This window comes from Cyrtonyx montezumae, unplaced genomic scaffold, assembly GCF_038088225.1.
Source record: "Cyrtonyx montezumae isolate F1298 unplaced genomic scaffold, pur_monq_1.0 scaffold_0, whole genome shotgun sequence".
Taxonomy (NCBI): domain Eukaryota; kingdom Metazoa; phylum Chordata; class Aves; order Galliformes; family Odontophoridae; genus Cyrtonyx; species Cyrtonyx montezumae.
This window is the reverse complement of record NW_027071824.1, coordinates 16352897-16374762: the sequence shown is the minus strand read 5'-3', so window position 1 is coordinate 16374762 and position 21866 is coordinate 16352897. Positions and strand designations below refer to the sequence as shown.

The following is a 21866-nucleotide window of genomic DNA, read 5'->3' as shown; positions in this document are numbered from 1 at the left end:
CTGCAACATATTCTGCTCCTTCCATCTTCTCTGTGATAGCTAGCAGCATCTTTCAGAACCAGATGCAAAGGACATCTAAAACAAGTTTCAACAGTAGTTGTTAAGCCATCCCACTGTGATAGGCAGAGAAAGGGTATAATTCCGTGTAGAGGCCCAAGAAAAATCTGCATGGACTCAAATCTGGGAATAGCTGTAGCTAAAACTGTGACTAAAGCCAGAGAAGAAGGAAAGACAGGCTTCTCGCTTTCAGAGTGTAGCTGGATCTGAAAATCCTGGTCTGAATTCAACTGTGGAAAAATGGTGGGATTATGGACTAACGATTGCAAAATCTCCAAAATGCCATAGAAAGCAGGAAAACATGGGAGAAAAGCTTATCTAGCCAGGCCTTCAAGGGGAAGTATGTGATAGCAATCTGCAAACACCAGAGGATAAAAGTATTTTATATCATCCATGATTTTGTTCCTAATAAGAGTACAAATGTGAGACCATTGGGTCAATGTAAGCAGAGAAAAACTCAGAAAAAACACAGCAATCAACCATTTTATTCCTCATTGATTTCAGAAAAAGAGCTCATGGAAGATGAATGTGGGATGCAACTCTACAAATTAAAAAATGAATGGTGATTAATATGGTTTTATGGGTCCTTGGCAGACAAACTGGGTAGTGTTTGAGAAGGCAACAAGAAAAGTAACTATCTTGTCACAACATCCTCAGGCATCGGAAGGATCCTGGCTTGCTTCCACACAACAGACTAATTGAAGATGTAATACTATTCAAATGTAACCCACATTAAACTGATTAAAAACACATTCAGTGAAAAAGTTCAAAAAGAGATTTTACATTGGTGCACGCACCACTGAGCTCTCTGTAGTGATAGGAAAGATCTTCCCTAGAAAGACATCCCTGGTGAGATTCCATATGAACCTCTTACGCTACTTCATATCACCACCAAGGTCAAAGAGCCAGCAAGCAGGCTGGCATAGCTAGAGAATATCAATTACAAACTCCCCAGATCTGGCTGTGTATCCAGTATCATACATAACCATCTCTGATGTCTTAATGACCTTGCACCCATCTGTGGTTGGGGTGGCTGGGTGCAGATTTTGGCACAGCTCTGGGATGTGGATTGGACTTGGACTCCTTCCCTCCCACAGAAATACAGCATTTTCACATGCAGTAACACAATCACCATCTGTAAGCACCTATTCACAATAAGATACTACAGTCTGTGGATAATGTAAAATCATACAATGGTTTAGGTTGGAAGGGACCTTCAAGATCATCTAATTCCAACCCCCTGCTACAGGCAGGGACACCTCCCCCTAGGCCAAGTTGCTCACAGCTCCATCCAGCCTGGAAAATACGTAGTAGTAAATAAAATATTTCAGAGATGCTTCATAAAGGACAGCTTGGTTTGCTTGATAGAATGGGCCTATAGTGAGAACACTCATTTCCTTGGAAAATGTAAAGACTTGGGGAAAAAAGCTGTTGGGAAGAGAATGTTTCACTCTTGTCAAGGAAGAGATGATGACTCCAGGGGGAGCCTGAGTCAATATAACCAAGTGAATGTCAACTTGCTGCATAATTCTGTAGATCAAAGGTGTCAAAATTGTTGGATGATTAAGTCAAGAATAACTGAAAGTTTTGTGAAGTGGGCTTTACTGCACTGCTGTATCTGCATCAATGAGATCATTTTTGAAAATCTGTTTAATAGGGGTGACATGCTACCAGAATTATGTTGGGAAAAAAAAAGGACAATAAAATGATAAAAGGACTGGAAAACATGCATTGTGGCGAATGGCAGAGAAGATTCTGGACTGTATAAAGAAAAAAAAGAAGAGATTACCGGTTCTGGTATCTCAGACTACACAAGAAACTGCTAATATCAAATAGTTCTTTATGTCAGAAGACAATGGCATAAACAGAGCTTGTATCTGGAAACTGAAAAGAGACAGGCTTACATTAAGTCATGACAACTGAACCATGGCTGTAAAATTTCATTGGAACAACTTCCTGAGGGACTAAGTTGACTTAAGTTGCTAAACCACTATCCATCATATTTCAGAAGTTGTGTCATTCTGGGGAAGTTCTGACTGACTGGAAAAGAGGAAACATAATCTCCATTTTTAAAAATGGAGAAAAGGAAGACCTGGGGAACTACAGACCAGTCAGTCTCACCTCTGTGCCAGGAAGGCCATGGAACAGATTCTCCTGTAAACTACTCTGAGGCACATGGAAAGTGAGGAAGTGATAGCTGACAGACAACATGGCTTTAGACACTTTATATTCTTTCCAACAATCTACCTAACATGGAGCACTGCTCCCTTTCCCTCAAGCCCCAGTTCCCCATTTTACAGCATAGCAAGAAATTGGCTGAAGGGTCTGTTCTGTGCATATGATATGAACTGCTAAGAAAATCCCAGCAGAGCTAGCACTATTAAGCCCATCTATATTGCATTAAGTTGTTATGAGCTACAGCATTCTAGCTTATGATTAGGGCAGTAAAATATCTCCTTGCAATCAGCACTTGGTAAGGAAAATCCCTACTCTGTGCAAATGCCACTGTTATTTACTGTTCTCTTGACCTCAATCTTAGCCGCTATCAGGAACCTGTAAGTTTTGGTGTACCAGCAAATCCCTCCCATCAAATGCGTGGCTGAGTTTTGCCTAGAGTTGCAGCACATCTGCAACAGATGAGATTTCCAGCACTCATTTCATCAGTCATGAGTGGGTCACAACAGATCAAAAGCCTACAGAGGATCAGCTGAACTGGTCTTCAATTGGCATTCTTTCTTTACCAGCAGGGATCTATCCCAGATACCTCTTCCCCACAGAAACAGTAATTTTCAATCTCTTCTGCTTTTCATTCACCCCCTTGCATCTTATCAAGCAAGTGAACACTCAGAAGTCAGCTTCCTCACAGTCAACAGTAATGAAAAATTTCCATGGTTTCCTGTGATTGCATGCAAGCTCGGAAAACAGAGAGTCCAAAATCATGCAAAATGCAACAAGTCTGCATGCAACTAGGAAATTTAACCACATCTGTAAATTCCTGGGGCCAATAAAGGTTTCACAGGTTCATCATTGAGTTCATAAAATAAAACTTTTTTTTCTCAGTCCTGGAGACCAATTAAGTCTGAATCACAAGCAAAAGCTGAGGTAAGGTAGGAGTGTGTGCACACATTCTTGTGTTTGCAATAAAGAGGCAAAGAGGGATGGAAATCAGAAACTATATGAAGTGAAATAGGGTGAGAGGTGCATGTTGGAAATACGATCTCTGTGCAACGAGAAAACAGTTTTCTAGCTTCAAAGAAAACACAGATTATTTCTCAGAGATAGAACCAAATGAAAAAGCACAAACAATAACTGAGAATTTTTCTCCCCACAGGTAGCTCCAAAAAGTCTCACACTCTTCCTAAAAACGGAACCCTCAGCCTCCCACTGAGTGACCCTCAGTGTCCCAGAACAAATCTGGTGGCAGAAAGACCTGTTAAGCTGCAGGAAAGTCTGAGAACCTCTGAAATATAATTTACATGCAAGCAGTTTCCCTGCAGGAGTGACTGTAATTGGTGCTGTTTCAGAGCTCAGGGTCAGTATGGTCATAGCTAATTAAAATACAGACCCCTCCCTGGGATGCTCAGTTTCCCGTTATGGTTTCTGTTCATACCATGGAGGTCTCAGGGGGGTTTTCCCTGCACAACATCCCTCCTTCAACATAGCATCTCTGTTCTGTGCATTGCCTCCTCATGCCTGGTGCAGTCCTCCAGTGAATTAGAAGGACATAGCTCTGCACAGAGAGGAGGTGAGGTATAGTACCCTCACTGGTGCAGCCTGAGGCAGTTTATGGACAAAAAATCATGGGAAAAAAAACAAAGCCACTGGCACAGTGCCATGACACCACATCATTTCTCTCTGTCAAAGAGGCTGGGGACAGCACATCTCAGTTCCCCTGGCATGGGTCCTGTGTTAGTTTTGATGTTGTATGCTCCCTGGCAGGCATGGACAGCTGTTTCCACCTCTCTCCATGTCTCAGATGTTTCTGCAGAGCCTGAATTATTGCAAGAAAGTGAGTTGATTTTTTTGGAGTACTCAATGTCTTTCTTGCTCCCAGTAAGCCCTGATCCATGGCATCTCTTCCCACTGCTGGGCACTCAACATGTTTGTGCCCTTGTCACTAAGAAACAGGATTTGATAGGGATAAGACATTCCCTTTTTTCCCATCTTGTGATCCCAGCCTTGAAATTTGAGCTTACAGCAGTTTTCTAACTCCTTTCATCCACCACTTCCTTTACTCCATGTCTCCTGTTGCCAGTGGTACCACACAGCTCACAGTATAGTACGTGCATCCCTGAATCTATTTTGCTCAAGTGCTAGCAGTAGCTCTGTTTTGCTAGAATATACATGCAAGCCTTCCCATTCTCTTAGCTACTGTAACCCCAATTTAGGTCTCCAAATTTAAGATTTCTCTCCTTCAAATGTACCCACTACACTCAATTCACACAAACAGGTACCAGCTCCCTCTTCCATCTCTGGTAGAGAATATCCCCCCAACTCATGTTTCAGGATTCATGGTTCTTGGTTCACTGCCTTGGACAAGTGCCCATATCCTGAACTCATCCACAGGCCTACGGGGCTGTGCAGACTGAGAGATAAATCTTGACTAGTGATAAGCATGTGGCAGAAGTAAACACACTGTCTGATACAGAAGGAAGTTGCATTATATCCCCATGCAAATCAGACAACTTGGACATTATCTCCCACCAGCCAGGCTGCCTCAATATAGACTGGGTACCACCAGCTGCATCATAGCTTGGGGATCTCTGATACAGATGGTTTAACCCATGGCCTAAAATCAACAACAGGGCTCAAAACCAAAGGAACACTTGGGGATATACACTCCCATGGCTTAAAGACAACGGCACAACCAGACCAGACATGAACATTCACAGCCTTGCAAGAGGCCCAACACAAAGAGGGGACTCTGGAGATATGTATTTTTTTTAACCTAACAAGCTAATGTAGAGCTAGGTTCTAAAGGGAAAATAGCTGCCAGAGCAGGAAAATCTTAAAAGAAGTATCTGAATTTAAACAGCACTAGATGTGTTCAGCCCTGGGAGGGCCACAGTAGGTGAGCAATTTCTTCCCAAAGAGAGATAACCAAGGCTGTCTGCCATCCACTGTATGCATGCAGCACTTGTCTCTCCTTTCCTGCCAAAATTGTATAGCTTGGACATCACTCTCACTTGATAAAATTAAGTTGCTCTTTCTGGAGAGTCTGGCTAAAAACGGGATAACAGCAGGTTATAGAAAGTGTATTTGTTTCTCTCAACAATAACTGAGAAACAGATTAGCTGATTTAAACCAGTTCTCTTCTGAAAAAACTAATTCATCTCTCTAGATGAGGAGCTCTCACATAGGCTTTTACTTCAGCCTACCATTACAACTACGGAGGTGTCTAGAGATGAGCAACGGGCCACTGGAAGGCCAAATGACAGCACAAGCAGGCTGCAATCTAGGCAGCAGACCCAGAGCTTCCCCCTTCCTGCAGCATATGTCTGGATGTTGCCTTCTTTTCTCTCATGGCCATTTCTCCAGGATGTAGCGTACAGGCCTCTTGGTGCTTTGCATCCAACATGCACCCAAATCTGCTCCTCAGTCACTACTGCTCCAGTGAATTCTCCCCACCATCTAGGCCTTTTTCTTTACGTCTCAAGTCTTATACACCTCCTGAGCCACCACAGCATGCAGATATGCTCTGTCAGACCATTTTAAATCAAAGAGGTAAATCTGGAAAGCTCTCAAGATGCATGGTAGACTGCCCAAGAAAATCTCAGTGAGTTGCAGCACACAAGAATCTTCCCTGTCAGGCAGCAAGTGTAGACCAGGGTCTTACGGAACAAATTCCATGTGCTGAAGGGAAAAAAATTCTGGCAGGTCAAAATACATACAACAGCTTTACTCTGTGAAATATATTTTTTTTCCCCTTCAAAGCTGCATATACCAAGTGCTACAAAAATTCAGCTCTAGGTGTCCTGAGGCTTTGATCCATGAAGATAAAGACTACAGAGGCAGTAGTCAGTTTTGGCCAAGAATCCTTTGGCATGTCAGACTAGTTGCCCCTCAATGCCATGAGGCTGGCAGGAGAATAAGTGACAGGACCTAGACAAACAGGAGCCATCCTCTCCTCTTTGGCTGCATTTGGTACAGCCCCATCTTAAGATTCAATCTGGGGATAATGTAAGTGATGTCACAGTCTCTGTCTGCCAGGTCTCGGGACCAAGAAGTGGTAATTGTTAAAACAAATCCAAGGCCAGCTAATCCTCTGTGGTCATTACTGTGCTCTGAACCATAGCCATTTGGGTTTACAGCCATGACGGAGTGAAATGGATTCCTTCTTCAGCCCGTCCTTAGACTGACAACTCTAATTAGCTGTTAGCAGCCCAGGCACTGGGCAGCAGAGTGAGCAATCCTCACGCTGTAGCTCTGAGGACAGAGCTGCATGCGCAAACACAAACTCAGAGCAGCGTAATCCTAGACACAGTGCTGCTAGCTGAAAGCATGTTGACAAACAGGAACAAAACTCTCAGCTCTTAACGAGGACGGTTCTGTATGTTGATAGAAAAACAGAAATAATATATGCTTTTGGCTTAGTCACACAAACCCTGGTGTAGCAAATTAGAAGGGAAATAAGGACGGTTTCTGATTGAAGTGGGACCAGGTGACAGAGTCAGGCTTTGTTCATTCATACTGGTGGGCTGAGGCCATGCTTGTGGCCACAAATAATTTTCTTCTCACTAATGAAGGTGTCCAGGTTGGCAAACACTGAATTCACAGTAGGCAGAGTTTACCCAAGACTCTGAATACAGACACCTTCAGAAGAACCTCAGTTAATCCTTAAGATCACCCTGAGCATCCCAGAGCTCTGGTTACTACAAGAACCTAGGATTTCCCTCTCCTAGGAACAAGACCTGCGGGATGTAGTGCAACAATACTGGAACGTGAATGGAAAGGCAGGAAAGTCCCAGCCACTGTAAGAGTAGAAAAATTACCTACTGCTCCCAATATAGCTTCTGAACTGCACTTCACAGCTTGGAGGAGAGTATCAGACGAGACTTCCCTGATTAAAATAACAATTAAAAAAAATAAAACAGATACTATTAATAAATTCACAAATTAAACCAGCCAAGTCCAAAACTTTTAGCAGATGGCTGCACACTCCAGCTCACATGGCCCAAGCAGCAAGATGCATAAGCCAACTCAGTCACAGATATGAGCCAGCACTAGTCAGGGATGGTCTCATTTCTCTTAGACTCCCTTCACATTAGCAAGGAGAGCTGCAGGGAGTTCTGAGAAGCCAAAAACCCCATCACCACTCTAAGGAACCATCTCCATGCCAAGACCGTTTCTCAAGAGCACTTTTAATACAGCAGTTAATATCCATGTTTATGTTCAGAGAGAGTAGGACACCCGCAAAGAGCACTGACATTGATTGAAACCATTTAATGCATTTCCATTTCCACTTGCATGGGTCCAGTAATGCTTCTTATTTACAGAATCACCCCCTCCTCTCCTCCCTGTTCTTCTGTTTGCTACATAGATAACAGGGAGAATTGATGCTGACTATTGCCTGCCTGATGTATAGCACTGCCAATGGGTTCAGGAAGATTTTAAAGAAATATGAGTCAATAGCATGTGGACTTGGATGGGTAAACATTTTTCTGCACCTGAATATTTCTTTCAGTAACAAGGGCAACAGATGCCCCCCCAGGATGTATCCTGGCTGCCTTTCAGGTGGAGGCATAGCCAGGTCTGCTTATCATAGAATCATAGAGTCATTAAGTTAAGAAAAGACCTCTAAGAACACCTAGTCTAGCCACAAACCCATCACCATCATGCCCATTAATCACATCCCTCATTGCCACATTTAAACATTTCTTGAACACCTCCGGGGACAGTGACTCCACCACCTTGTCGGGCAGTCTGTTTCAATGCATTACCATGTTCTGAGAACAAATTTTTCCTAATATCCAACCAGAAGCTCTCCTGGTGCAAATTAAAACCACTGCCTCTCATCCTATCACTATCCTTGTCACTAACCTTACGGCCACGCCTATTTCTAGAATTCTAGAATCTCCTGAAGTCCTGTTAGCTATGGTAGACACCTCTCCAAAGAGATTGTCAGATTTCTTTCCTGACTGCACCTAACGTTAACTGTGCTTTGAAGATGAAACACAGCAATCCACCTGTTCCTTAATGTGGCAAAACTACCTAAGAGCAATAAGTCTTAGTTCTTTGGAGATCAATCCCAGATGACTGTGGACTACTATTCTGGATCCAGAGCAGGTCAAATTCTCAGGCCATCTTACTCATTCTGTAGTGTTTCTTTCTGCCAAGATATCATCTGCAGACCCAAAGATGAGAAATAGCGTCACTGTTCAGACTGAACTACATAAATATTCCCTGAAGGAGATGAATCAAGGATCAGGTGCAAAGAGGAGGGTAGGACTGAGCTGCACATTGACAAAGCTGTCCAGTGGTATGTGACACTACAGTCAGCAGTGACAAAGCATTAGGGCTGGCACATTAGCATGCAAGCAGAATAATGTATTGGGATTGCAATTTGCACCATGCTGTTATGTGAGGCAGTTATGTAACATCACCACAATAAGAGAAAGCTGTCCCAAAAAGCAGTTCTTGCAATAGCTAGAGCTTTGCATTACTCCTGTTCTTTGCAGCTTATGGAAATGCTATTTTGACCAGGCTTGCAAAATGCATGGACTTTTATTATTACTTTTTTCCTTTTTTATTATGTACTTGCTAAATTTGCATCTAGGCAGCATCCTTTTCACTGATCCACACAGAGACTTTCTTTCCTCCTTCCATACATATTGGCTCAAATTATACTTTCTAATCCAAAATGCACAGAGAGCTGTACATTTCAAGCCCAGAGTGTGTTTTACAGCCTTATGCTGATCTCATCTGTGCAGAGTGACCCAGCCCTCAGTTCAAACCCATCTCTGCAGAGGATTCATTTTTCTGCTGGGATTTTCTTGAGCGAGTACCTAATCCTAGAAAAAGGCTTGACAACAGCATTAACAATAGCGTTGATATTATTAACAACAGCACTCTGCCCTTCCATGGCTATTTTTGTTCCAAGATTTCAAAGTGCTATATTTACTATGCCTCACAAATCCTTGAAGAGACAGGGCAGTTTTATTCCTGTTTTAAAGAAATGGGAAAATAGGAGAAATCATCACTCTGAGTGGTAGCTAGATCCCCAGGAGTTCCACAGAGCCCAATCTCTCCCACTAACCAGTATATAACATTTCTTGATCCTAACCACAGACCTAAGAGGCTGCAAGGACTTTCATGAACTTATTAATCTTCCAACCCCCTACAGTTCAGACCAAGAAGTCCAGGGAGCAGACTAGCCAGCCTGTCAGAGTGTCGATGATAGACAATTACTGCTCATAAGATAAAAGAACATCTTTTTCTGCTCGCAAAACATAAAATATAATAAGAACACTTCTTTTTTTGACAGCTGACTCGTTCTTTTTGTCTTCTTGCTCTCTCTTTCCCAATACTGCAGTGCAGTTGGCAAGGCTTATTTCTGGGCTGTTTGCTACAATACATAACTATATGCATGAGGGTGAGAAGAGAAAAAGGAAAAGAAAAAAGAAACACAAAAACAGGTTCTGACATCTAATCAGATCTGCTGTATTGATTTTGCAACTTTAGCTTTGGAGCAAATCAGAGAAACAGCCACATTATCACTCAGAATTCGCTCTTCCCTTGAGCGAGCTGGTTCAAAAGGAGCTCACCCAGACACACAGAGAGACACGTTCGCATGCACATGCACACACATAGGCAGGCACACGCAGCTCTGTGGGTGCATATCACCTAACCGGGCCCTCTTGTGGGAAGCACTCATCACGGAGGCTGCAGAAGCCACACGATCCCCATTTTCGACAAGATTAGAATTCCAGAGCAAGCAACTGGACTAATGAACTCCTCATACTGCAGAGCAGCGTTTCAATTAACCACTGTGACCCCACCACCACGCCCACCTCCTTCCAGATGCTCAAACAAGGACAAGAGGCATAAACAGGGACTGTGCTGTTTGCTGTTGGCTTTTTTTTTCTCACTTTTTTTAAGGAGAGATAAAAGCAATGGGGGCAATTCTTGCCCTACTATCTTGTTTCACAGTTTGTTTATCATGCTGCTGTTACTTGAGCTACATCATAACAAAACATTGCTTGGCTTTGGGAAAAGTTATAGGAAGAGTATGTTGAGTTACTTTTTACATGGAAGTTCATCAAATTTTTGTCTTCTTGTGGGTCAGTCATATCATGGGCCCTGCCCCACAACAGCTTAAGGCTTCCACCTACCATCTATTGCATGGAGAGCCATGCTTATCCACTCCAACTCAAGACACAGGGCTGTGATTCCCCTCCAGACTACCTATAAAGACTGAATTCATCCCAGGCTGCAATGACATGCAGTGGAGACTGCATCACTTTCAAACATCAACACAGAACTGGGAATGCTAGCAGATCTGATTGTTCTTTTAGTCCAGAGAGAGATTTTGCTGCATCTCCATCCATTCTTGGGATGAGGGTCACTCCCCCAGCTGTGTCCTTCCATGAACCATATGCCTGCCCCAGCTTGCTTTCCAAAGAAACTTAAATCAAGGCACCCATAACCATCCTGCTCAGGGAAAGCTTCTCCACACACGCATTTCCACTTTATGAAAACCTGCACATGTTTCCACATCTCCATCCCTGTAATTCAATTGCTGACGTTCCCAAATGGACAGACAGATTGTTTTTAAAGGGGAATCTTTGAATACTCCATGTGCATGAAGGATGTGGCATGCTTTTGTTACAGCTTACATCTGTCAACAGCATGCCTGCTTGGCTTTATCCAGGTTAACTAATCCAATCCTGCTTCTTTCCCTGGAAAGTGATCCAGGAAGGAGTGTGGCAGCACTCCCCTTTATTCATAAGTATCACGGTCAAAACCCATCACTGAAATCACTCAATGCACCACACGCTAAGAATCATTTTTCTGTTGCTCACACGCTCTGCATGGAAGCTGTTTGGGATTATGCAGTCCATATGATGGTCTGCCCAGTGCTGCTTTTCAGGCAAAACAGTTCAGACTGGGGAAACTAAGAGCCAGAAAAGTTTATGAGGTAGAAACAGTGCAACTGATACTCATTTGCAATCTTTTGAACAATTCTGACTTCACAGCCTTTTTAACATGCCCAGAATGTATTTCGCACATATGTCATGAACTTCTTGCAAAGCTGCTGTTTTGCAACAATGCACTGACAGGGAAATGGAAAAGTGGAAAAGTAACACAGACAACACCCTTCTCTTCCACTTGCAACACACTGCCCACATACAATTCTACCCTTGCCTTTGCAGCCAGGCCAGTTAAAAACAAACTGTTCAGAGGCCCCCAGATAAAAGAGATGCCATCTCAGCCAAGTAAAAAATGCCAGTCCTGCCTGAAAGGCAGCACTCTGTGTCAGAGATGCTTTGCCCAAAGGCTTGCATTCGTGCAGGCATTCAGGCCAGCGTCCCACTTATGTTATACTCACACTGCACGTTGAGCTGCACCAGGGCTTCCCGGGGTCTGATGTTAAAGCCATTGTACCTGGCTGTCTGGCACTTATAGGTCCCACTCATTTCTCGGCTGACACTGTCCAGGCGCAGCTTCCCATCATACGTCTCCACCATCATTGTTCCTGAAGGCATGGGGGTTTCCTTATCTACTCGGGACCAGATGATGGGTGGCTTAGGCTTCCCTCGAACCTCACACTGCAGCTCAGCCCTGGAGCCCTCCCGAACGGTGATGGTAGACTGCCCCTTGGGGACACTGATGGTTGGTGGCACTAAAAGAGAGATAAGAAGGGACTGTTTTTACACTTGTTTTCCAGCAAGCAAGGAGCATTCCCAAGATGCTTGTGTCTGCATCACACCAACAACCTTGAACTCAACTTGACACTGGCAATATCACCACACCCTCCCTACAGGAACACACTGCCCACGTAAGCCATCCTGCAGAGTCTGAAGCTACAGGGTACCAAGGAAGATCCCAGCTTCTCCAAAAACTTACCCCAGTGTCAATGGCCACTGCCAGCTCTCCTGGAACATTTTGCTAGCTCCCATCTCTCACTGCAAAAGCCTCTTCCATCTATTTGTCTATCTCTGGCCGTTAAATTTCCTAAATCAAACAGCAAACTTTTGACCAAGACATAGAAGATGTCTGTCTCTGCCAAGGCATCTAGTTCTCTTACAGAGGTTAGACTGAAACTGAAATTTATAGGATTAGTGCTTAGTAGACCTCCAACCTTGTCAGGCACCCAGGACTTCTGTTTGCTGCTAAACCACAGGAAGGAGCCATCTCTGTTAAGTGTCTTTGTTTACTTTACATTGAGATTCACAATGTGCTGGTTATCTCTAGCTCACTCCGGAGGGGTCTCAGCAAATATCACTCCTGTGCATCACAAGCTCACCCAGCAGAACTGCTGCCTAGCTGGAGCTAGAGCTAACGGCACTGAAATGCTCAAGAAAACCTCATCTCTCAGACAGCAAACAAAACTGCTGACAAACAGAGCTCAAAAGAAATCCCAGCTGAAGTGAGGAGAGGTTTCAGGGGCAGATTGTTGTTCACATCCCCACATTCACCAAAAGCCCAGGAAGGGAAAGCTCATGCTAAAACCCATGTAATGTTGACATTTAATTTGTATTAGGCTTCTGAGTTAACTGTTCAACTGAAGTAAATATAGAATCATTTGAGTTGGAAGGGCAGCAATTGTTTTCTGAAAGCTCCTCTTTCAGCCCTTCCAGCTGACAGTGGTGACACTTAGACTGACACATACATAACCACAAGGACTACGTAACTCATTCCCATTTAAAGCAAAGTTTAGGCCTACAGATGCTGTAACAAGCAGGCCTGACCAATACTAGCTCAATTCAGATCCAGTAAAGGAGAGCATACTAAACTAACTGCACGCATTATAGGCTACAGCTGCTTTAAAGCCAATTCAGGATGGCTTCAGCTCTATCTTCCTCAGTAGTGACCTCCTAACGCAACAAGGAGGCCATATTTTCAATTTGCAAGTCTCCCATGGGCTGGGGAACTTCATCACACCCTGTCCTGTGTAGTGCGATGGACAAAAGCGCTCTCATCACCAACAGTGCTAGCAGACACTCACCTGGCGAGAGGTAATTTTCTCCATGGGGAAAAGCTGAAAATTGCATTTGGAGATTTTTTTAATTAAAGCTGTCTCCTCAGAGCCACTCTGTGGAAGCTGCCACCTTGGAGAGCTCAAGCCTTTCTCGGTGAAACATGAAACTGACACTGCTGCTTTTCTGCACTGATACTCCACTCTAGGGAAAACCCACCATGATTTTATGCAGTTACCATGTGTTGGAAGTTCGGTTGCTGTTAGCGGGCTCATGCTGTGTGGAGGGCTGCTCCAGGAGGGACGTTGTTGTTCACTCCCTGGGTCACAAAAGTGGCTTTGCTGGACCAAGTTGCTGAAGGGAGGCTTCAAAACGCTGCAGGATCATCTCCACTGGTACTTGTGTGAGTGCATGGCTTTCTCGCCCCACCAGCCCAGAGCAGCTGTTGCAGACTCCTCCTTTGGGAGCCTGAGCCAACCCCTGTGCCAACAGATGTGCCCAGCTCTTTGCTGGGACCATCCAGGGTCTCCCAGCTCTTTGCTACCTCCCATCTTCCGTATTCTTAAACACAACATCACTTTGCCGTCTACTGCTCTCAGACAAAAATAATTACTCCCAGTGGTGGTGACCCCCACAAAAGACCCCCAGGACTGAAGGGTTGCTAGCAGAGTGGAAACACAAGCCACTGGTGTCTTTTAGGTCCATAGTAAGGTGAGGGTTCAGTCTCCAAACTGCTAATGAACGTGAGTTAAGTCCCATTGGGAGCAGACTGGTCCCAGCATTTCTACTGAGGTAGATTCCTGAATCAGCAGAAGCAGTATAACACTTTCAGCTGGGGTGCTAAAGCAATAAAGGGCCAGAAACAACATCAGGACCAGCCCAAATAATGGGTTCCACAAAACCAGAAACTGAGAATAAGCTTCTTATAAAGGGTCAGGGCAAACTCTACACGCAGCTGGCTGCCCTCAACAGATTACTTGTGTTGTGCCATACTCTCAAGGAGCTGGAAAGACAGCAGGCTGACACAGATGTGTTGGAAGGTAGACCTGGATCCATCAACTTCTCCAGAAGCAATACTGCAGATCTGAGACCCTGAATTTTAGTTCCCAAGGAGACACACAAACTCACCTATATCTTAGGGCCATACTCACCAAGCCATAGGGTGACGTTTAGACCCTGGTTTTAAAGGAGAAAGGCATTCATAACATATGGAGTTCTGCAGAAAATGCCCATGACAGACTGAAATTACAATCCAGTAAACATTAAAACTTTTCACAGAATTTGTTATGACAGGTGATACTAATCTTCTGGTCATAGCTCTGAAAAGAGGGATATTCTTCATAAGTAATCTCAAAGAAAGTAAAGTACAGCTTTCTTTCTCTTTTACTTACTTCTAAGCAAAATTTGAAATTTGGTGAAATACCATCTCTCCTTCCTTTCTGCACAATTAGTGACTTCTTTGAACAGCCTTACTCTAAAACCGTGGGCTGGAGGCAGAGGACAACTTATGAAGCTCAGAAGGTCCCCAGATTTCACAGAGAAGCTCACCTGTCTCTGAGGAGATGTTCACCTCCACGCTGAGGTCAGGAATGGGTGCTCCCTGGAAGGTGGCCACACACAGGTAGGTGCCATAGTCACTGAATCTCAGGTCGATAATCTCCAAGCTGCAGGTCACAGGTGGGAGCTCAGGATCATTCCTGGTGATGAGTAACCGGTCTGAGAACCTGGCTGGTTTCCCATTCTTGTACCAAGAGTAGACAACCTTCTCCTGGGGGACAGCATCCACGTGGCATGAGAGTTTCAAGTCCTGCCCTAACTGGATGGTCTCACTCTCTTTGATCACATCAGGGGTGATTTGGAACGTGGCATTCTTCATGGCTGGGATAAAGACAAGTGCAAAACCATTTAGGGACAGTAGAGCAATGTAGACATTAGAGCATGGCACAAGACAGCAGCCCTTTGTTCCTTTGGAGGGCAGCATCTCTGCACAATATATATGTCCCAAGACCTTCCCTAGCTAAGCCCTCCACAAGAGATCCCCAAGGCCTCACGACTGGCAGTCTGGGAGCCCTGTCTAGCCCAAGGCAGTGATATAGCCTGGGATGAGGCTGCAGGCAGCCAAAGCATAGCTGTTGATCTGGGAGCACAGAAGCTTGCATGACAGCTTCTCCTGAGTATTTATTCCTTCTAAGTATCCCATTCACCCTTAGCTATATGAGAACACTCAGGGGGAATGCAAATCTAGCCCTTCCACCTTGAAAACCCACGCTCTGAGAAAAAGAGCAACTTACATCGCACCAGTAGGTTCACCGTCTTCTTTGCTGGGTTCCCCACGTTATTGATGGCTGTGCAGTTGTAGTAGCCCGAGTCCTCCACACGGATCCTCCAGATGGTGAGGTTGCCTCCTTGCACAAGGCTGTTAGGAGGCAACGGGCCAGGAGAATGAGACCAAAGCACCTCTGGTTGTGGGTCACCGCCTATCAGAGAGCACTGCATAGTGACATTGTCACCAGGGTTGACCACCAATGTTTCATTGACTGACAGTTTCAGAGCAGGTGGAGCTGGAAGAGGACAAAGAGGGACACTTCTAAGCCTGAAAAGGACCTGTCTGCTCACACACGCGCAGCTTTATGCTTTCTAGGATTTCTTCTTGAAGTTAGGTGTTTGAGAAAGGAGAGCTGCAGGGACCCATTAATTCATTACAGATAAAAGTCAGTATCATTAACTTTTTGTTTTGTTTTGAGTTAAAGCATTCTTTTCTATGGTTAGGAAACTGCAAGCAAGACCTTCAAACAACCCAGACCAGACGTCATACTTAAACCCCACAGCCATTGCTCAGACGAGGGACACAGCTAGGTATAGTATTTTAAGACTGTTCACTACAAGTTCTCTAGGCTTAGGGCTCAGTTAAGAAGAAAAGTCTAACAAACTCTCCTTGCGCAGGTAGGAAAGACAATAAGACATAATTTGTCAGTTTAGAAAACTGGAAAGTGAGACCATGAATTGCAACTCTGTACCCATCACACAGGTGCCAAATAGATTTCTCTATAAACCAAATCCTGGGATACTCTTTTCACGCACAACTGAACAATTGGGAATGATTCAAAATGCCTAGACAACTTATCCTTTGGGTAACCTACCACGTGGTTTAGGCTTATTTTATTTCTGCACTCTTCTCACTACACCTCTCTCCTCAAACTAATCCCAAACTCCTCTCTCTATATTCTCAGTTTCATTGCATCATCTCCTTTGTATTCTCTGCCTCATCCCAAGACAAGCTTTCTAAAGCCCTTGTCAGCATCACTGCTGGCTCCATCCAGACAGAACTGAGAAAGTAGCAGTACCCAGCACAAAGGCGGGGAGTATGTTTTAAGTAACTGCCATAATAATGCAAAATAAGACATTGTTCCATATTCATGAAGCCTGATTTAACAGCATCATTATTTCAGTCTCCCTCTCCCTGGACCCTGTGTTAATGAGCTGTGCTGGGTTGGTGCTGGATCTCTGAATTACAGTCTGTACAAACAAGGCGAGGAGGAGTGCTCTCTCCTCAGCACCTGCACCGTAATTTAGCAGCACAACTACTGCTACACTGGAATACTGTGTTAGCACACCAGTTCCAGTGCATTCTCCCTGGCTGTGGACTATGCTTTTTGTGCCAGATGTGGCTAGCTGTGCTTAAGGATGAGGGTGATTCCTCTGCCTCCTGCGCTCCTGGCCCTTTTGAGGCCTGTGGTTAGAGCCCTTGGATTTTGTGAGTCCACAGCCTGCACTCAGGGCCTATATGGTTGCTTCCAGCATTCCAGGAGAGAAGCCCATGCCCAAAGGTTAACGCTCACTGAGTGGCAAAGCAAGTACTTGTCCCCTCTGGGCTCCAGATGACCTCATGAAACTGTAAAACTTAGGGACAAAATAACTCAACAGATTGTGCTCAGGCAGGACACTACCCTGTGGCAAGAAGGAATATAGCTGATACCATGTTCCTGCCCTCTGACACTGAACAGGTCTCAGTCAAGACAAACTGATAGATGCAGCATCTTGCCTGGGAACATCCCTGCACCTACATCAGATCTAGAGAAAGGTTAAAATGTGTTTACATCCAGAAAGCAGATATCAGAGCTGGGGAGCATAATCCAGAACTTCTGCAGCTTTTTGTTAAGACTTTGGGATCCTGGGTTGCTTGATGTGCAGGGTAGGATCGACACAACTTGCAAAGCTGTAACATGTTCTGGGCAAGGAAGCACGGAAATGAAGTAATGTGCTGGGCAAGCACTGCCTTGGGGCAGGTTGTGTGTGCGGGTAAGATTGGAAACAGGGAGACTGCAAAGCTGCCACCCACACAGCTTGAGGCAGGGAGCTTCCATAGTCCCAAAATGGAACCCTGGCTGTGGCAGTCTGCAGGGGCTCCCACTCACCCTCCTATCAGCAGATAGGGGTTAACAAGCTGCAGACATTGTTATGCATGAGATGAATCTCATTTATTTGTAACCTGTGGCAATTCCTTTTGTTCTTGGCTCAGAAAACCTGCTGGCGGAGTCTGCAGAGAAGCAAGGGGACCATTAAAAACAAAGAGTCGCTTTCAATTCCCTTTGAAGTCCAATTTGCTGCAGTAAAACTGCAGGAGAATTAACCAGCTGGGCTGCTTAATTTTGCAGAAATCAAGGAAAGGGAAAACATCACCCCTGTCCTGCTGGAGCAGACAATGACAGCCTGGTGCTGAGCTGGCCCAATGGTTCTGCTGGATCCAACCTGCTGCTCCAGTGCCACAGGATAGCAGCAGGGAAAGCCCCCTTCCAGCTAAGGCTGCAGACTGAGAGCTCACTGCCTGCTGTGAAGGTCAAGTCTCTGATAATGGGCTAGGGAGAAGCACACCTTCACACTGGGCACTGTGGCCTGCCCAAAAAGCCCAATTGAACTACCCAAGGAGAAGCAAACAAACTGAGAAGAGCAGATTCCCTTGGCCTGACTCACTTGCTCCTCTCAAAGTCAATTGCAGCTGGGTCTGTAAGCGTTTGAAAGATCAATTTCCATGCACCTCTGCACCCTTCTCAGTTGGAAAAGCATCCTGAGAGAAGGAGGCTATGGAGGTTGCTAATGCATGAACAGAAGAGGAAAAGAAAAGATATATGCAAAACAAGGAGAGAATTATGATTTCTTTCTACGATATTTTCTCACCTGTGCACAACACTACCTACAGGGTAAGTAAGCCAAATAAACATTCCTATGCTTTTTAACACAAACCCTACTATCAGTGCAATGTCAGCTTCATTTTCATGGGTAGCTTTTGAAACAATTTAATTGGAACACATTACCCATAGTCTCTTTGAGCTTGTGGTGTAAGGCTCTTTTATAACTATGTATGAACGTGCATTTACAGCTAAAACACAAGAAAAAAAAAATCACCATAAGATACGTGGTGAACCAAGTTCAGAGTTTGGTAAGTACCTAAGAAGCTGGTGTTTGATAGGATGAGAGGTAATGGCTTTAAGGTGTGCCAGGAGAGGTTCAGTTTGGATATTAGTAGAAATTGCATCTCAGAAAGAGCAGTGAGGCAATGGCCCAGGCTGCCCAGGGAGGTGGTGCAGTCACTGGCCCTGGAAGTGGGCAAGAATCATGTGGATGTGGCACCGAGGGACATGGTTAGCAGGCATGGTAGTGGTTGGCAACAACTTGAAAACACAGTTTCCCTGTTCACTCAATAAAAGGACTGGGCCAAAATGAAGGGCTGGGCTACCAGAGGGAGAGGACATGAAGAGAAATGTCCTTTTTTAAAACTTTTCAAAGGTAAAGCCACACCAGGGAAGAGCAGCTGACTGAGATCCCTTTCCTCACTATGAGCACAGGTTTTTAAAAGGGTTTTTCCTGCATTCACTGTGTTTCATTCTGAGACAATCTTGGGAAGTAACTTGAGTTGCCTGAGATGTATTCACAGAGACCTTACCACAAAAATATTTTTATTCCAAGATGAGCTATTGTTCACTTTCTTAAGCTTATTTCTCTTTTCCTTTCTAAATAAAATGAAGCCACTATTGTTCAGCACCCTGGGCTCAAGTCAGATCAATAAACATAAATTATACTGTATCAACAATATCCCATCAACAGTTGTCAACATCAAAAGAGTTCTGCTTCCACTGCACAAAGATGACACCAGGGATACAAACTACTTTGTGCTACATAAGAGAGAGGTGAATAATTCAAACACCTACATTGCCTTTCTTTCTGATCATGGAATACCCCAGAGCTGGAAGCAATTTTCTGGCATTTACTTATCATTTGAAAATATTCAAGACAAGTGGGGACTCTGTCATACTTTTTCCTTTTTTTCCTTGTTAAACAGACTGGTTGCAGTCAGGGCTTTGCAAGCATTTGGTACATGATTTCAGCTCTTGTGTGTCAAGCAAGAGGCACCAAATTGATTCTGCTTGCAACTGGAGGTGCACTCAGACCCTGCCAGCATGGATATCAGCATGTGCGCAGTTCTAGGATTTATTTATTGGGAAGGCACCAGAGATATTTGCTTTCCAGAAACATCTGTACCCATGGGACCCCTGGGCTGGGAGTGCTCTGAGTGCAGCTCTGCAAAGCAGCCCAGAGTCACATGTGGATGAATTATTTGTAAGGACCTCTGCAGCAGCTGCCTTGCTCCAGACTGTATTAAATTTATTTTTAAAATCACTTAGAATTATAAATAAATAAAACAGCATCTGGATTAAAAACTCCATTGTGCCTCAACACCTACACGTTGTCTGCTTTAATGATCACACAGCAGGCCTGGCTGAGGCACTGGCTGCAACAAATTAAAGCATCCCTGACCACAGAGCTCCTGCCGTACAGATTTACAACAATCAGCCACGCATGCAAACTGGAGGTGGTCCTCTAAAGGCTGTAGGCCTGGAGAGGCCATGGCTGCTCAGCAGGTCACTGCATTACCTGTGGTGTTTGTGAGCTGGAAGGTGATTGATTTATCAGGGATGCTGCAGACATTGCGGACAGACACCTGGCACGTATAGCTGGCGTAATCCTGGGGCCGCAGGTTCTTCAGTTTCAGGACTTTGGTTTCACCCTGAGGGTCAGGGAGAAAGGAGGTCAAACACATATGTGCACGAAGTACAACACATCTCTGCAAGTCCATCACCAGGCCCCAGACTTGCAAGTAATATTCATTCAAACCTCAGGAAGCCATGCAGACTCCACACCCTCCTAGCTACACACAATGGAGACACAAAGCATTTGCAGGGATAGCTCCACATCCAGAATTTCTCAAAACACCCTGCAAATGACTGCCACAAAACCTGGAAGCAGTACCGAATGGGTCTAGGCATAATTTCTTGCCAGCTGCTGTCACAATCATCTTGTGGAAGCAAAAGAAAAAGTCTTAAATGTCCAAGAATAGCTCCTGAGCTCATGCTGAGATGCCAGTGGGAACCTAAATAAAGTCAGAGGGGTCTAGCATTGCAAAAACAAAGTAAACCAGGACTGGTGCTGGCCTAAATATGACATGATCAATAGGTAAGCCACAAAAAAAAATTGCAGTACAGGGGAAAAAAAAAGGTAATTCAGAGTCATACTCGAATATCCCTCCCCAACCCTTTCGATCTTTCTCTAGATTCTTATCTCATTTATGCTGGCATAAATCCAGAGTGTCCACACTGAATTTGATAGCCTTATCTCATGCTATGGCAACAAACAAACACAAGAATCACTTGCTGGCACTCTATCATGTTATAAAAGCAGAATAAAGTTGTTAAATTAACAATAGATGTGTTCTGTAAATTTTTATTTATGGAATGCAGAAAGCTCAGAGATGCATCCTGTGGTTTGCACACCCTGCAACTCATACGTCTTCCCACGACAGCTTGTTGCTGCTGTGCTCCTTGTGCTTGTCTAAGTCTCTTTTGGAGAAACCATTCCGTAATTGCCTGTAAATGTGAGAAGGTGTCAGCATGACAAATCCTCTTGAGGCAACCTCAAGGGACTGGACGATGAGCTCAGGCATGCTAATATGCAGAGAACAAGGATCTGAACTGAGTAAATTAGGAAGATAAATACCTAAGAGACCAATAACCCTATGGAAGCCCTGTCCCCTGAGATTTGTTGCTATGCTGCACAAATGATGGCATTTACAACGTGTGTGTCAGCTTGTGACTTTATACAGTCATACGTATCCAGTTTATTGATTAGTAAATGTTGAGTAAATGTGTACAAACCTTCAGTGTAAATAAGTTTATAAAAGCTTAAACAGCAAAATCTTTCTCCCCTTTCTAGTGCAAAGGGCTACACAAACCTGACACTGATAGCAGTTTATCTGGCCTGTCTCAGACAGTTCTACAAGCCCTGTGAAGTGTGCTTTGTTAAGCACAATTTATTTGAGCTCCATGAAGGCTTTATTCTCCAGATGTGCTGTAGAGGTGCACTTCACCTAACTTCAGCTCCCATCTGGGCAGGAACATTGCCTGATGGAGTTCTAGGGTACAGGGTCATTTACATGTTAGTACGGTGCTGCGGTGAACTTCCATCAAACACCTCATCTGGCTGGAGAGAAAACATCTCAAGTCCTAGGACATTTCCTTGCTAAGCAACGTATTCTGTTAACCATAGTAAGCTTAATGAAATCTGCATGTTTAGCTTTCACTGAGGCCAAGGATATCCTGGTTGGATGCCACAGAGCAC

General features: G+C 44.4%; 1 protein-coding gene across 1 annotated transcript in view; it reads right to left on the bottom strand.

Annotated features, from left to right (window-relative positions):
* The window catches only part of MDGA1 (MAM domain containing glycosylphosphatidylinositol anchor 1), a 124360-nt gene that overhangs the window by 54869 nt on the left and 47625 nt on the right, over nucleotides 1-21866 (bottom strand). The window contains exons 5-8 of the mRNA XM_065736267.1: nucleotides 20127-20259; nucleotides 15488-15757; nucleotides 14745-15074; nucleotides 11606-11899 (exon numbers count right to left, since the gene is read on the bottom strand). Of these exons, the coding sequence (XP_065592339.1) occupies nucleotides 11606-11899; nucleotides 14745-15074; nucleotides 15488-15757; nucleotides 20127-20259 (1027 nt within the window). The remainder of the gene's footprint in view (nucleotides 1-11605; nucleotides 11900-14744; nucleotides 15075-15487; nucleotides 15758-20126; nucleotides 20260-21866) is intronic.